Raw genomic sequence first — 14566 nt, 5'->3', positions numbered from 1 at the left:
CCTTTAAGTGTGCAAGTTGATGAGCTTGGTTAGACTTGCTAAGGAAAGACTTAAAAAGAGAGTATTTGAGTGGAAAAAGGCTTTGTATTGATAAGAGAATGCTCTTACAAGAGAGTTAGATGCTTACAAGAGCTTTTGGAACTTGAATGCAAAAATGAACCTAATAGCCTATTTATAGGCAAGCCCCCTTACCTCGGGGCCATTCTAGAATGCTCTTAACCTAGAGTTCTCTAAAATGCTCTACACTACTCTCGTCGAGTATGTACACGTATAGAAAGACCTATAAGGTTTTGGACATGCCCAGAATACTTTAGAATACACCACACTATTCTATATTACTCTAGTATGTTCTAGTATTTACAAGATAGAGCTAGAACCTTCTAGACCCTTCTTGAGTATGCTAGTATTTTCTAGCATACTCTAGTACCTTCATGAATGTACTAGATGCCTCTAGCACATTCTAGATCCTTCATGAGTGTTCTAGATGCTTCTAGAACACCCTAGAATAGTCTAGAAGCCTCTAGACCATTCTAGAACCTTCCTGATACTTTTTATGTCGGAAATGCCGAGAAAAATGTGAGATTGACGACACGGACCGATCCAACTGTGTTTGGGCTGTGTCACTTTCGCTCTCATTTAATTTTTTTTATTTGCCTTTTATATTATTTTCAAAACATGTGTGCGGGATTCAATATCTATAAATGCATTTCTTAAAAGATTGTGAAAAGCACACATGTTTAATGAGCAATTTTATGTAGTGTATTATAATTTGAAATCAAACTAACTATAATTCTTTGACCTCGTTGATATAAGGACAATCCTGTGAACTCGATATAAAAGGGTAAATCAAGTCATTTAGGTTTAGAACAAATGGAATGCTTCACTAACTAATGCTATTTTCGGAAAGCTTGTATAAGACAAGTGTCAACCATTGAAAGAAGTAATGTTAATCATCTAATAGCTCATTCTCCACATCATAACTCATTCCATGTCATGCATTATTGAGGGAGACGATGAAGATGCAAAGGGAATTGAGTGACATAACTTTGGAGATTCAAAAGAAGCAAAGAGATAGGGGCAGAGCAGAGTGCTAACTGAGCAAGGTGAATGCTTGAACGAGCACTTTGTGCCATTAGAAAGAAGACGCATGGTCGGCTTATACAAACAAGGGGTGTGCTTGTTCGAGCATGTATTCAATGTCAAGTAGTAATAAATTTCACCCAATATCGACATTAAAAACTAGACTAGTGTAAGGAATTTCTTTAGTAGAAAACTTGGATAGTGTAAGGAATTTATCAAATCAATACCCTAGGAGGATGCATTGTTTCTTCCTCTCCTAATACTCCATTTACAAACACAAACCCTGGTTACAAGCTTTTGCATCCTTTTCATCGAATTTTTTACAGAATGGACTCGAGAAAATTAATATTTTGATACAAAAAAGAATAATCAACTATAACCTACTTAATTAGCAACCAAATTGCTAGGAAGGAAAACCAAATACTATCTCCTTGCCATTTCCGTAGTGCTGTTAGTTGTCGTACTCGTGGTAATCTTTGAGATTTCCTCTGTTGCGGGTTTTACATACTTGTCTATCGGTTTCATATGCTTTGAGTTCCGACTTTTTATTCTCTCAAGCTTTTCTTTGTTTTTCCGCTTTTTTTCTGCCTTTTCCTTTTTCTTTTGATCTCTCTCCTTATCGGCAACACCCTGCCAGTAGATCTCACCCGTCCTTGGCCACAGCCATCGTCTTTTTGTATCCTCGGAGTCTGCTTCCTCGGCCAAGTCCTCATCCATGTTCTTAAGAGTGCGGAATGAGAAGAACTTTACCCACATGTGACCTCTCCTGTTCTGTAATCCGTGCTGTTCTTGCATCATGCCACTTTTCGGGTTGATATATACCATGTGCCTCGCACTGTGATACGCCCAAACGTTTACAAGAAGTTCAAGTACCCGAGAGTAACAATGCTTGTCCTGCAACATAGTTTTCATTGGGATTAACGAAGAGAATCAAGATGAAACAGACTATTTTCATATCGATTGAGGAAAGGCATACGGATATAACACTTCAAGAATAGCTAAAAGAATTCATATACTAATATTTAGACTAGTCAAAAGTCGACACGTAAAAAAAGTTGGTTAAGAAAGGTACTTCATTCTACAAACATGAAAGGGACCTACGGACCTGGACCTGGACCCAGACCCGGACCCAACACAACCCACTAAAAAGATAACCGAAAAGTGAACCTAATGTGATTAGGAAATCTCAAAAAAATCTCAATAGCCCACTACAAGTCTACATAAAAAATAAAAATAAAAAAACTCCAACAAGAAACACGAACTTGGCTTCATTTCTCATGCTTCAAACAAGTTTTAGAGAAACACGAACTCAAACTAGGGCCTGAAAAAAGGAAGAGAAATGATGAAATCCTTACTTTAGATAAGCTCAAATAACAGTGCCCATTTCGATGGTGTTCAGTGTACATTTGAGCATCCAATGCATCAACAAACATTCTGAAACAATTATAAATGCAATAATGAGTTTACTCGTGTGTGGTGGACGAGTTCTTGAAATGAGAACAGATGAGCAAACAATCGAAAATTCTGCACTTTATCAAATTCGTCAAATACCTCGCAAACATAACAAATTCTAGGAAAGACCTAGTTGGTAGGGCCCAACTGTGCATTACCGACCACGTATCTCCGTCCATAGGCATGGGTGGCAGGGAATCCCAATCTTGCTTAATGCCATACATTCGCTTGAACGCATCAGAAAATGCAGACCTTCAAGTGCGACATCGGTGTCAACAAAAAATCTTTGAAAGCACCGGTCAACGTAAGTTTAGGGAATTCAAGATGACTTACCTACAATTGCCAGCGTTAACAGAATCACAAAACGACCAAAAATCTTGGTTTAAGGGATTTCTGGGATCCAAGTCCATCCGAACCCAAAAATAGAAAGTGTCCCCGTGTTCTCGTGCTTCCATGGCTTCAAGCAACGCTTTCTCAGCTTTCTTAGACAATTCAACCTGCTAAACTAAAAAAATCAGTGGTGTCTTCAGTTGTCTTAAAATAAAGATGAACACTCTAAAGCTTTGTTTGGATTGAAGGAAATGGCAGCAAAGGAAGGGGAGAGAAATGGGAATGATTTTTCTTTGTTTTGATAGAAAATGAGGAGGGGTAGAAAATGGAGGATTTCACATTTTGTGAGAAACAAATATTTTCCGCAATGGAGAGATTTCGATGGAACATTCAGAAGTAAAATAAATGCTTGTAAATTTGACAACAGTAATGAACAGTGGAAATACCTTTTTGGCTGTTGCTCTCCAAGACTGGAACCCGATCCAGGCATTTTTATGTATACGGTCAACTCGATTAGCAATTGCAAAGAACGCTCCAAATTCTCCAAGCACATCACGGTAATATGGATTGCTGAGAAGAGAAAGTCGTGAGGATGCATCCACATCATCTGTTCCACGTCTACGCCCTTTAGAAGCCTACACTTATGATTCAAAGTATTAGAAACAAGCAACCAAAAATTTTCAAACGATACTGTCGCAAGACTCGCGACCGACGAAAGACTAGTACTCCCTCTATTTCTTAATGAAGTTTCCACAAAGAATGTTCATGGGAATTAGAAAAATAAAATCTTTTAGATAGTAGATATATTATTTTATTGAATAGGAGTAATAAATTTAATGGAGAAAAGTGAGGACCATAAACATTAAAAAAATATTAAAAGAAAGTCAGTGGAAAATATATGTGGACCATAAATAATAAAAAAATGTAATTATAAAGTTAGTGGGAAACATGTGGAGACCATAAAGAATATAAAAATATTAAAATGAAGCTAGTGGAAAATATTTGGGGAAAATAAGCATTATTAAAAAAAAATAAAGATGAACAAGTTTATTTCTGTCCAAAATTGTGATATAAATAGAAAGATTCGTTATGGGAACAAATGGAACACCCCAAAATGGCAAATGGGAAATTCTTTAAGAAGAGGGAATAGTTATTAGTAGAGCATGTCATAATTCATAAGGCTAATAACAAGCTTGAATATCCTATAGTATCTAATTACTATACTTAACTTTTTGACATTTTTATCCATTCCCCTAGACATCATCCTAATATGCAGAGGTGATATACTGAAACGTCGAGAAAAAGTACGATAAATGCGAGTAGGTAGATAAATCACTTACCATACCAATTCCTCGATAAAGAGGGCCATAGTGCAAAAAAGGCCAGGTTCCCTCCCCAAAGTAGGGTTCATATATACACAATGGTTGACCTGTCCTTTCAAGCTCCCCGTCATCCCTCTCATGCAAGTCATTCTTCAAATGATCCGCTCGTCTAGAATTTCGATATACATCTTCCCATGTTCCCCGAGGCTGATCAGATCTATCCTTCAGCTGAATGGACGAATACAAGTTCATTCAACTTATAATTCAGGAATAAAACGAACATTGCTGCACTAAGTTTACTCACCTCAGCATCTTCTCTTCTCTTTCTAGCAATAGTACTATCTATTTGTTTCTGTTCTTCCCAAATGCTATATAAGAAGTCTTCATCTTTCACAGATGTAGGAATCGAGGGTTCTGTCTTGTTAAGGTCCTCAATCTTGTCTAAGTATTTACCAACATCTCTGCTTCGATATGTCACATCACGAATCATATTCAAGACACTCCACCGCCATTCACTTTTGTATTTGGACGGAATGTCAGCAAAAGGCTTTGGGACGGCAACTTCTGACGGCAGTTTAAGAATATTTTCCAAAAGTGATGCATAACCTTCAATAGCTTCAATAGCCTTCATGTTTTTAGCCGTTCCTTTCCCGATCGAAGCAACATTATGAGCTAGAGGTGATAATCTAGATCTTGAAATAACTTTCAATAGAATCTTAGTTAAGACGTTAATATCATCCTTCGGGAACAGAAAGCCATTCACCCGGTCATCCACCTAAAAAATTATTGAAAATGAAGTCAGAAAATTTTCTCCGAAAGAATATGTAAACGAAGTTTGAAATGCCACATACGTATTTCTGTATCATGGAGAGATTAGGGGCAATTATCAGCTTCTCGTAGGACATGGCTTTTATCAAGATATCCGGAAATGATTTCTCGTCAAGAAATGATCCATATATGACAAGGTTGGCAATCCTGAGAATATCATCGGCATTTGCATCACGACCAGCATGCTTCACGATATCTTTCGGATAATTCAGACTTGTGGAGATGGCCTTCAGATGAACATTCAATACAATCAAATTACACATGCACGAAGAAGTATTAATCAAAATTTGATTATTTAGCCATGTTTATACCTCCACAGCCTTGGTATAATTACCGGTAGAATCTCCGGTTAGAACAAAGATTTTCAAGCCAGAACTGGATCCATTGCCCGGAATAAATTCAGTGATAAGTGGCTTTACAGCCTGCAAAATAAGAGCGTGCTCCAACCATAAACTTTTGTACATAAACTGACTTCCTACAATTGCCACAACAAAATCATCGGTAGCGAGACCCATCTTCGAATAGAACTGCTCTTGATTGAAGACCGTTAAACTGTCTGCTTCCCACGCTTCAGTTGGAGATCCCGGAATGACAATGTAGTTCCCCGTGTCAAACTTTGAATAAAGTAACTGAAAAAGGAAAAAAAAAACACCTTATAAAGCTCTTGAATAGTTCCACTCACGCTTCTCGGGATATACTAGATAGTGAGGCGCACATTGTGTTAAACGTGAAAATCTTGACGTAAAGACATTAGCTCATACTCGTGAAACTTTGAAAACGATGACTACATTTACAACTTACAAGACAAAGATAACATGGGTATTTTACAATTAATATTTTTTAGATTGGAGTGCAGGGTAAATTTAAGTAGATATACAGCGCCAGACTATACTACCAATCTAAATAGTGTTGAAAAAGGTATATTACCGGTAGGGCGTAGTTTGGAAACACCACTGCAGTAGCTCGACTGAAGCTTTTCTTCCAATCATGTAGGATTTCAATTTTTCCATTAATGGTGTACGTATCTAAACGAGTTGCAAAATTCTGTTCATGGATGGTCCAAATGAGAGGTAATGACTTGAAAGGTTCCTGCATAAAACTGTAGCAAATATGATCTATCATTACAAACGACATCCATGAAAGCTTAATGAAATTGCCAAGTAGTCAAAGAAACAAAACGAAACTAGTAAGTTAATTACAATTCACTTTTCTAGAATTGTATCTAAATGCATCATTACTCATGACTTCACATGTTCAGATAACCTTTAGAGTGTGTTTGAATAAAGAAAGGAAAGGAAGGGGAGAGAAGGGAAGGGAGATCAGTTCTACTTTCCGATTCCTCGATTGTAGGAAGGATTTATTTCTCACACAATATTAAGAATGTCATCCCTCCGAATACCATCCTCTCATTTGCTATTCAAATGGAGGAAAATCCATCTACCCATTTACCTTTCCTTCCATTCCCTCCTTATCATTCAGTCCAAACAAAGCATAAGAATGAATATTATTGCAATCCTAACTGTCTCTTTAGTCCAAACAAGTTTGACATCAGATATCATAACTTGACAGAACTTCAAAAACAAAGTACCCAGAATGATTAAAAGATTAAAGAAATGGTGGTATCATAGGAAAAATTAGACCTTGATTTAAATAAATATAACAAGAAAAAAATAGAAAGCCAAAGAGAAGCATACCAAGAAAGGATTTCTTTTCCCTCGAGAGAGTTGAGTAGTATACCATCATAGCTACAAACGAAGCAATACCAGTCAATAAGTAGTATAAGAATAGGTGATGCAATTACACAATCCTTTTATCAAGTAACTTCAGATGATGAAATGAGCTTTTATGCTATTAGAACTTTATGAAAGCCTTAAAAAGAAGTAGAATTCACTTGAAAAGGCATAAAAGTTAGTGAATGTATTGATTGGATCAATAATGTGGCATTTGAGAAGAGTTGAAAAAGGTTGGTTATTTCGGTCCAAAAGATAAAGCTATGTCGGCATTATCTCTGACGGGGCCAAAAGCCGACTTGACTTGATTTGAAAAACAAAGGAGTTGTGTCAGCACTAAAAGCCAACTCGACTTTCCTCTCCGGATTGCGGGTTTTTCGTGCTCTGCTTTTGCTCTTTGTTAATTGTAAGTGTATCGGGTTATGTATTATAAATAATCCAATTCACATAAGTTAGAGAAAGTTAATTACATATATCCTAACTCCCTCTCTCTCTAAATGTAAACCCTAACCTCCCACACTTTCTTCTCCAATCCTCTAAAACTAGCATTGTAAACCTCCATTAAATCTTCAAGAAAGCTTCATATCCTTCAATAACACATATGGGCTAGAGAAGGACGTTGCCCACATTGGGTGAACCTCAATAATTTCTTGTGTGGATCATTTGATTGGTTTAATTCTTGCAATTTCGTTGTTCTTGAATTAGGGTTTCTGAAATTAAAATTTCCCCAAATCCATTGTGAATCTATTTTTTGATCTATTGATTTAGAACACAAAGAACCATTAGTATGAAAAGGCATTAGGGTAAAAAAATCGGCAAAAGACCACATTTGTGAAATGCACAAATAACTTACTTCAACCAATCCACACTACTTCCACAACGATCTTTGGCTTCAATAATAGTGAATGGAACTCCTATATGTTTCCACATAGCATGTGCCGGACCATCTTTATTTGAAAAAACCTAAATATTTTCAACACACTCATAAGTCATCACATCATAGCTTTGGAAATAGATTTGAAATTACATCAATTTTATGAAGGTGTTCAAGCCGATGTGTCATTAGACCAACACATTATTTCAGAGTATCAACCAAGCAAGTAAATATAGATGTGTAGATGAAAAAAGTAAAAAAAAATAATAATCAAATACTCACATTATCCCTTTAAATTTTCTACAACACATACAAAAATCACTCACTTTAATTTGATATAATAAAAATAAAATTATCAAATATAAGAGCATTTCACCCAGTGCAAAATGGCACTATCCAGTCCTTTAGCACAACTCCACTTCATTCATCCAACATATTCAATAATAAAATAAATATACTATGAAAATAATTTGAAAAACTAAATTAGTTTCATAATTATTTTTGTTCTATCAATTATACTTCCTCCGAATTTTGTTATATGCACCCGAACCCAATTTAGCATTGTTCTTCATCATTTTATGGTATTTTACATATTGTGGCGATTATATGAGAAAAAAACATAATCATAAAGGATCTTGTTTTTTTTGTCTCGTCGCTTATTTTCGTAATATCAAATTTATAAAAATAATCCGACAAACGCATTGAATTGTGTAAAAATTGTCTGGGAGCAAGTAAAAAAAGCGGAGGAAGTATATTCTATCATTCAAAAGTTGGCCTCCAAGAGGACGAATCCCTCCCTTAGGCCCTCAAGAGCAAGACCATCAAAAAGTAAAAGAGATGCTAAGTCATGACTCCTGAGGGCTGAGATGACCATATGCATTCCATATTTCCAAACGATTTTGCGTTCAAAGGAAACCTTTACTTTCCTTTCAAGATTTTCAAATAAAATCTTCAAGGAAAACCCACAATATGTAATGACCTTATGAAACATGTATCAAATATCTTAATGAGTGAATACTTCCAAAAGCCAAACATGAAACGATGCATCACAATTCTTAGGAACAATAGTCGCGCTCCTTGAATATGCTATGATACTAGCCATTAGCACAATGACCCAACTCCCAATTTGTGCTTCAATAATCAATACGCATCACGAAAATTCTTTGGCATATGATTATTATTATTGCAAGTATTTATAATAGTTTTCTTTGATAAACAAGTACACTTCAACAAGATAACCACGACATTTCAACGTTTCGTTTCCCTTTCTTTCTCTCATTTTACCTATTGCTTCCCAAACTTGAGTCGTCTAACATATAATTAATTAATCTCCTAAACTTTAATTATTTAAGTTCGTGGCCAGTGTCACATGATTCCCTAATCTCCTCGCGAATCGAAAAAAGTGAATTATTGGGCATATTTGAGCAAATCATAAATTCAAAAAGTGAATTAGCTAGCGAACTATGTTAAACTGTCGTGGATAATCAAGCACCTTGTCTTCACAAACTTGATTCCCCACTTCTCTAGATAACAATAATCTAAACCTTAGGGTCACAATTTGATAAGTCTTAACACTTACTCATGCAGATTACATGATAAGTTTCATTTATATCACACATAAATTAACAAAGTCATGGAAATCATTAACCATTAGATTAGATCAACAAACATCACCATTCAGTAAAAGTAAACATTTTAGCAAGAAGTACAAGGTTAAACACTCCACCAATCAACTCAAACCACAGTACAAAATTACGGTTTCGATAACAATTGCGAAACGAATTTACGGCCAATACAGATGATTTTTCTGTCGATGCGGCCTATTATTCAGTTGCGGTAAACTCAAAAACCTTTACAATACGATCACGATACGGCATACGGCGTACAATGACTCAAACACAAACTTCGACACATAAATATGTTACCTCAATTGTGTAACCAATCTCTTGCAAAGCAGTTCCCACTGTCACCATTAATAACTGATATGAATCAACATCCAGATCCACAAAAACCTTCCACAATACACAAAAATCAATCATATTAATACTTCAAACAACATACCCACCTACAAATTAGATGCTTTCAAGAACTAATTTTACTTTCACTTCACTCAAGGATCAAGAAAAATCAAAAACAATTATAAATAACATAATCAATAGCACATGGCACAAAATCTTCCAATTTGAAGTATCCAAATTACTTAAACATCACTTGAATATTGATAACATTTGTATATAATCAATCATTAAAGTAATAATAAGGAGCAAATTGAAGTACTAACCAATGCAAGTTTAGGCTTCCTATAACCAAATCTAATCCCTCTCTTAAACCCAGAAGTGGAATTCACATCTTCAGCTTCTTTCTTAAATCTATCCAACAATCTTAAAGGTTCAAACATTGCATCTTCAACAAAATCAAGTTCACCAATAATTTCTTTCAAGTACATCAAATCTTCACTCATAAAATCCGTAACTTTTCTTGAATTCCCAGGTCTTTCCATTACTGAACCTGGTAAAAAGGTTTGAAAAAACACCAAGAAAACAGAGAACACAACAATGGTGGAAATCCATTGAAGATAACCCAATCTCTTAGAAAGCAAAAACCTTGGAAATCTCGATCTGGGTCTTTGATGTTTAGGGAAAGAAGAAACTCTACCAATGTTATTATGGTTTTGTTGTTGATCTTTCTTCAACAAAACCCCATTTTCAAGAGAACCCATTTAAGGTACCATGAATGCAAAGCTAAAATGCTCAAAAATTTAACTAATTTGATACAAACCCAGATTGAAAAAACAAAATTAAATTGTTTATCTTTGACAGATTGAGATGGGTATTCACTTTTCAGTAGTATTGAACTTAGAGATTTCTCCGTTTGAAGCTGAATTAATGGCGTTTTCTTGTATGGGTTTTTGCTGGTAAGTTTTTCAGTGCAAGAAACAAAAAACGACTGAGCTTTACAGCTTCACAGACAAAGTAAAGAGATTTAAGGAAGGAAATGAGATCAAGAAAAATCAGGAAAAAAAAATATAGGAAGAAAATACTAATGAAAAAGATTGGGTGGATAATGACTAGAATATTATACAGAACAGCTAAGCAGCTGTAAAAACCCAATTTAATCGGGGGTTTTAGACTTTAGTGTTGGAAAGCTAAATGGATTGTGTGATTAATTAATCACATCGTCACTCTTTTATTTTATTGTCACCCTTATTTAATAAAGTGATGATATTAACCCTGAACTATAAAAAAAAAAAATTTTTAAAATTTAAAGGGATGAGTCGCACCCCTTTAAATTTTTTTAAAAATTTTTTAAAATATTATTTTTATTATTATTATTATAATTATTTTTTTATTATTATTTTTTTAAATATTGTTGTTATTATTATTATTAATATTAAAAATTATTGTTATTTTTAAGCCCATGAGCATTTTCGTCATTTTATTGATATAGGGGTGGCGATAAAATGAAAAGGGTGGCGATATTTAGCAATAACCTTAATTAATTTAGCAGCTGGTGTTGGACGAGACAACTTCATAATGAGATCGTCTATTTAGGCCGGTCCAGTTCGCGCGTGTATCAATCTCACATGTTTTCTCTTGTTTTTTCCATTTTCTGGCAATTTTTCAATTTTAATTTTAAAGGTATCAAATTTTGACTTAAAGGTATCAATTTCAACTTAAAATAAACTTTAAGCATATCAATTAAAATAAATTTTGACCTATTTGTGATCAATTTTGACATTAAACTGATCAATTTCTACCTAAATATGGTTCTATTTCACAATTTGTGAACGAAATTAATAAAATGGTATTATTTTATCATTCTATGGATAAATTTCAAACAACAAATGAATGGTCAATAACACTATCAATAATAGTTTTAAAACATTGTACAATACAAGCACTTTTATTCAATGCAACATGATGGTTCTAATGGAACATAAGAGTACTTGTACTCGTTAATCATCGATCAATAATAGTGATATTACTCTTTCCTCAACACATTTATATATATTTGTAAATAGTTTAGATTGAATATATTAATAGTTAAATTATGACACATAAATTGACAATTGATATTTTATGATCTAACTCAATTTTGAACGTATAAGCTTCAATTATCGTTATCAAAGTAAGTATTTCAAAGTCTATAAGGATATTGGATAGGTTTTAATTCAAATTGAATATGTTAATAGTTAAAGACAATGATGTTTTATAATCTAACTCGATTTTGAACTTCTAATCTTCAATTATCGTTTTAAAAAAAATTTTCAAGTTGTATAGATATATTGTATAGCTCTTAGTTCAAATTTAATATGTTAATAATTTTAACACTATTATGGATATTTTATTAACCATTCATTTGTTGTTTGAAATTCATCCATAGAATGATAGAATAATACTATTTCATATAACTTCATTTTAAAATTGTGAAACAGAATTATGTTTAGGTAGAAATTGATCAGTTTAACGTCAAAATTGATCACTTATAGGTTCAAATTGAAATTTTTTACTTTAATTGATATGTTTAGGTATTACTTTACGTTGAAATTGATACTTTAAAGTTAAAATTGATACATTTAAAGATCAAAATTGATAAATGCCCAGATAATTGAAAAAAAAAAGTGTGAAGTGGTTACATCCGCGAATTGGGCCGACCCACTCTTAGTCTCAATTTGAGACGGTCTCGGCCAAATTTTGGAGTTAATTTAATTAATGACTACTTGACTTACTAATTAGTTTGTTGGTTACATGGACTTGTTACATAGTGGTAAGTTTTAGAATTTATTTCCTCCGTTCCAATTTACTTGCAATGTTTATTTTTTTTACGTTGTCCAATATAATAATTTAATTCTTAATTTTTCTAATTATGTATAATAAAAATTATAAAAATTTGCTATTAATAATCTTTGCAATAAGACGAATTAAACAAGATCTCACTTGATTATATTTCAACTTATAGATTAAAAATAATCACAAATAAAGAGTGGTGAATGAATAGTGTCATTTTTTTTCTAATGTTGCAACTAATATGGAACGGAAGTTACGGAACAGAGGAAGTACAAATTTCAAATTATGATTTTTTCGCGAATTACAACCACTAGAGTATTATTGTCCATAGGCACCACAGCGTTTAGACTAAATTATAGGATTTCAACCATTTAGGTTATATGGTTGGAATTATGTGATTTGCCTAAACACCGTAGATATTGATACTTTAGTGACTATAATTCACAAAAGATAACATTAAGATTGTAATTCTCAAAAAACTTAAATTTTAAGGCTATAATTTCGAAAATATTCATATAAAAATCACGCATTTGATTTCACCTGATCCTTTTCTTCCCTAGTCTACCTTTTGATAAAAAAAATATATGATTTTAGTCTCAATATTTATAGATACGTTTTATAAATTATAAAAAGTGTATATCTAAAATGGATAAATCAAGAAAAATGTTATAAGATCTCGGAAATATATTTAAGGGATATTATCAATGGTACCCTTATATTATAGAAATATATCAATGGTACCTACATTAATTCCAATGGTACCTCCCAACTATATGTTAATTACAACCGTGACACTATTCCGTTAAATGTCCGTTAAATCTCGAATTTGACCTAACCATGGTTAGTTTATTCTTCTTCCCTTTTCCCTCTCCTCTTCCTGCTCTCCTTCCATGGCTGCTTCTTCAAGAATCTCTAAAAGCTCACCTTTCATGGGAAGAGCAAATCCATTGATTATACTTCCAAAGATTAAGGGACTGAAGTACTCCACAATAACCATGAATCAAATTTATATAGAAACATTCAAAGATTAAGTTTGTAGTCATGTCTACATCAATGCGATAAGGAACCAATTAATAATTCATACATCATTCAAAAGATTCAGCAACCACTTCCTTAATATACTAAACATGTCCAACAAAAGTGCAAGCCTTCAAATTTCATCTAATATCAACAAGTCAAATCCTAATGCTAATTAAAATCATTCATTAACAGAAACCCAGAATCACAATTACATAAAAATAAAATAAACAAAATACAATTTAGGAGTAGAAAACAAAGTACAAAGTACAAAGGGAAAATCAAATTTGGGTATCACTATATGTCAAGATACTTCAAATTTGGACAATTTTCCCCAAAATTAGGCATGGGAATTGAGATATTATTGGAAGAAAGATCCAAAAACTCCAAATTGAAGGAAATATTCAGGCTTGATAATAAAGAACTTGTTGCCCAGATAAATAATTTATAAAAACATCCAATGTTTTGAGAGAAAGCTCAAAATGAGCCACTTCCAAATCCTTGGAAGAATCCAATAAATTGAAGGAAATATTCAAGCTTGATAATGAAGAACAAGAAGAAAACTTTGATAAATCAAAGAAAAATCCAAAAATGGAGTTTTGAGATAGGTCAATTTCTGAAAGTGAAGAAGAGCAAAGAGAGAAAGGTTTAAGAGAACCAGAAATATTTGAAGCAACCATGGAAGGAGAGCAGGAAGAGGAAAGGGAAAAGGGAAGAAGAAGAAATTAACCGTGGTTAGGTCAAATTCGAGATTTAATGGGCATTTAACGGAATAGTGTCACGGTTGTAATTAGCATATAGTTAGAGGGTACCATTGGAATTAACGTGGGTACCATTGATATATTTCTATAATATAGGGGTACCATTAATAATATCCCTATATTTAATAAATATTGCCAATGAAAAAAACTATAGTTAAATTTTATTGCTATTGTATATTGTATTATCTAATATTCAGACTACTAGTTTCATTAATTTTTTTTCACACTTGCTAAAACAATAAGTACATCTAATTGCACATAATTAAGAATTATAGTAATTTAATATTAATAATTTTTACGCTAAAACGAATCAAATATGATCACACTTAATTACGTTTTAACTTATATATAGATTAAAAATAAAATACAAATTAAGAGTGATAAG

General features: G+C 33.2%; 1 protein-coding gene across 3 annotated transcripts; it reads right to left on the bottom strand.

The window, feature by feature from the left end:
• Positions 1-1245: 1245 nt before the first annotated feature.
• On the bottom strand, positions 1246-10668 carry LOC130811382 (uncharacterized). 3 transcript variants are annotated; one of them, XM_057677669.1, is made up of 14 exons: positions 9898-10668; positions 9542-9628; positions 7596-7705; positions 6707-6757; positions 5940-6111; positions 5324-5641; positions 5036-5239; positions 4489-4959; positions 4203-4412; positions 3309-3497; positions 2866-3032; positions 2632-2784; positions 2436-2514; positions 1246-1974 (listed from the first exon to the last, which is right to left on the bottom strand). In XM_057677669.1, exons 1-14 carry the CDS (start codon positions 10333-10335, stop codon positions 1504-1506), a joined length of 3120 nt encoding a protein of 1039 aa, XP_057533652.1. In that variant the 5' UTR covers positions 10336-10668; the 3' UTR covers positions 1246-1503. The 3 variants fall into 3 exon arrangements, with proteins under 3 accessions (XP_057533652.1, XP_057533654.1, XP_057533655.1); XM_057677671.1 differs by having other exon boundaries at positions 2866-3029; XM_057677672.1 differs by lacking the exon at positions 9898-10668 and having other exon boundaries at positions 7596-7704; positions 9540-9627.
• Positions 10669-14566: the final 3898 nt, after the last annotated feature.

Source organism: Amaranthus tricolor, chromosome 4, assembly GCF_026212465.1.
Source record: "Amaranthus tricolor cultivar Red isolate AtriRed21 chromosome 4, ASM2621246v1, whole genome shotgun sequence".
Lineage (NCBI taxonomy): Eukaryota > Viridiplantae > Streptophyta > Magnoliopsida > Caryophyllales > Amaranthaceae > Amaranthus > Amaranthus tricolor.
This window is presented reverse-complemented; position numbering and strand designations above follow the sequence as displayed.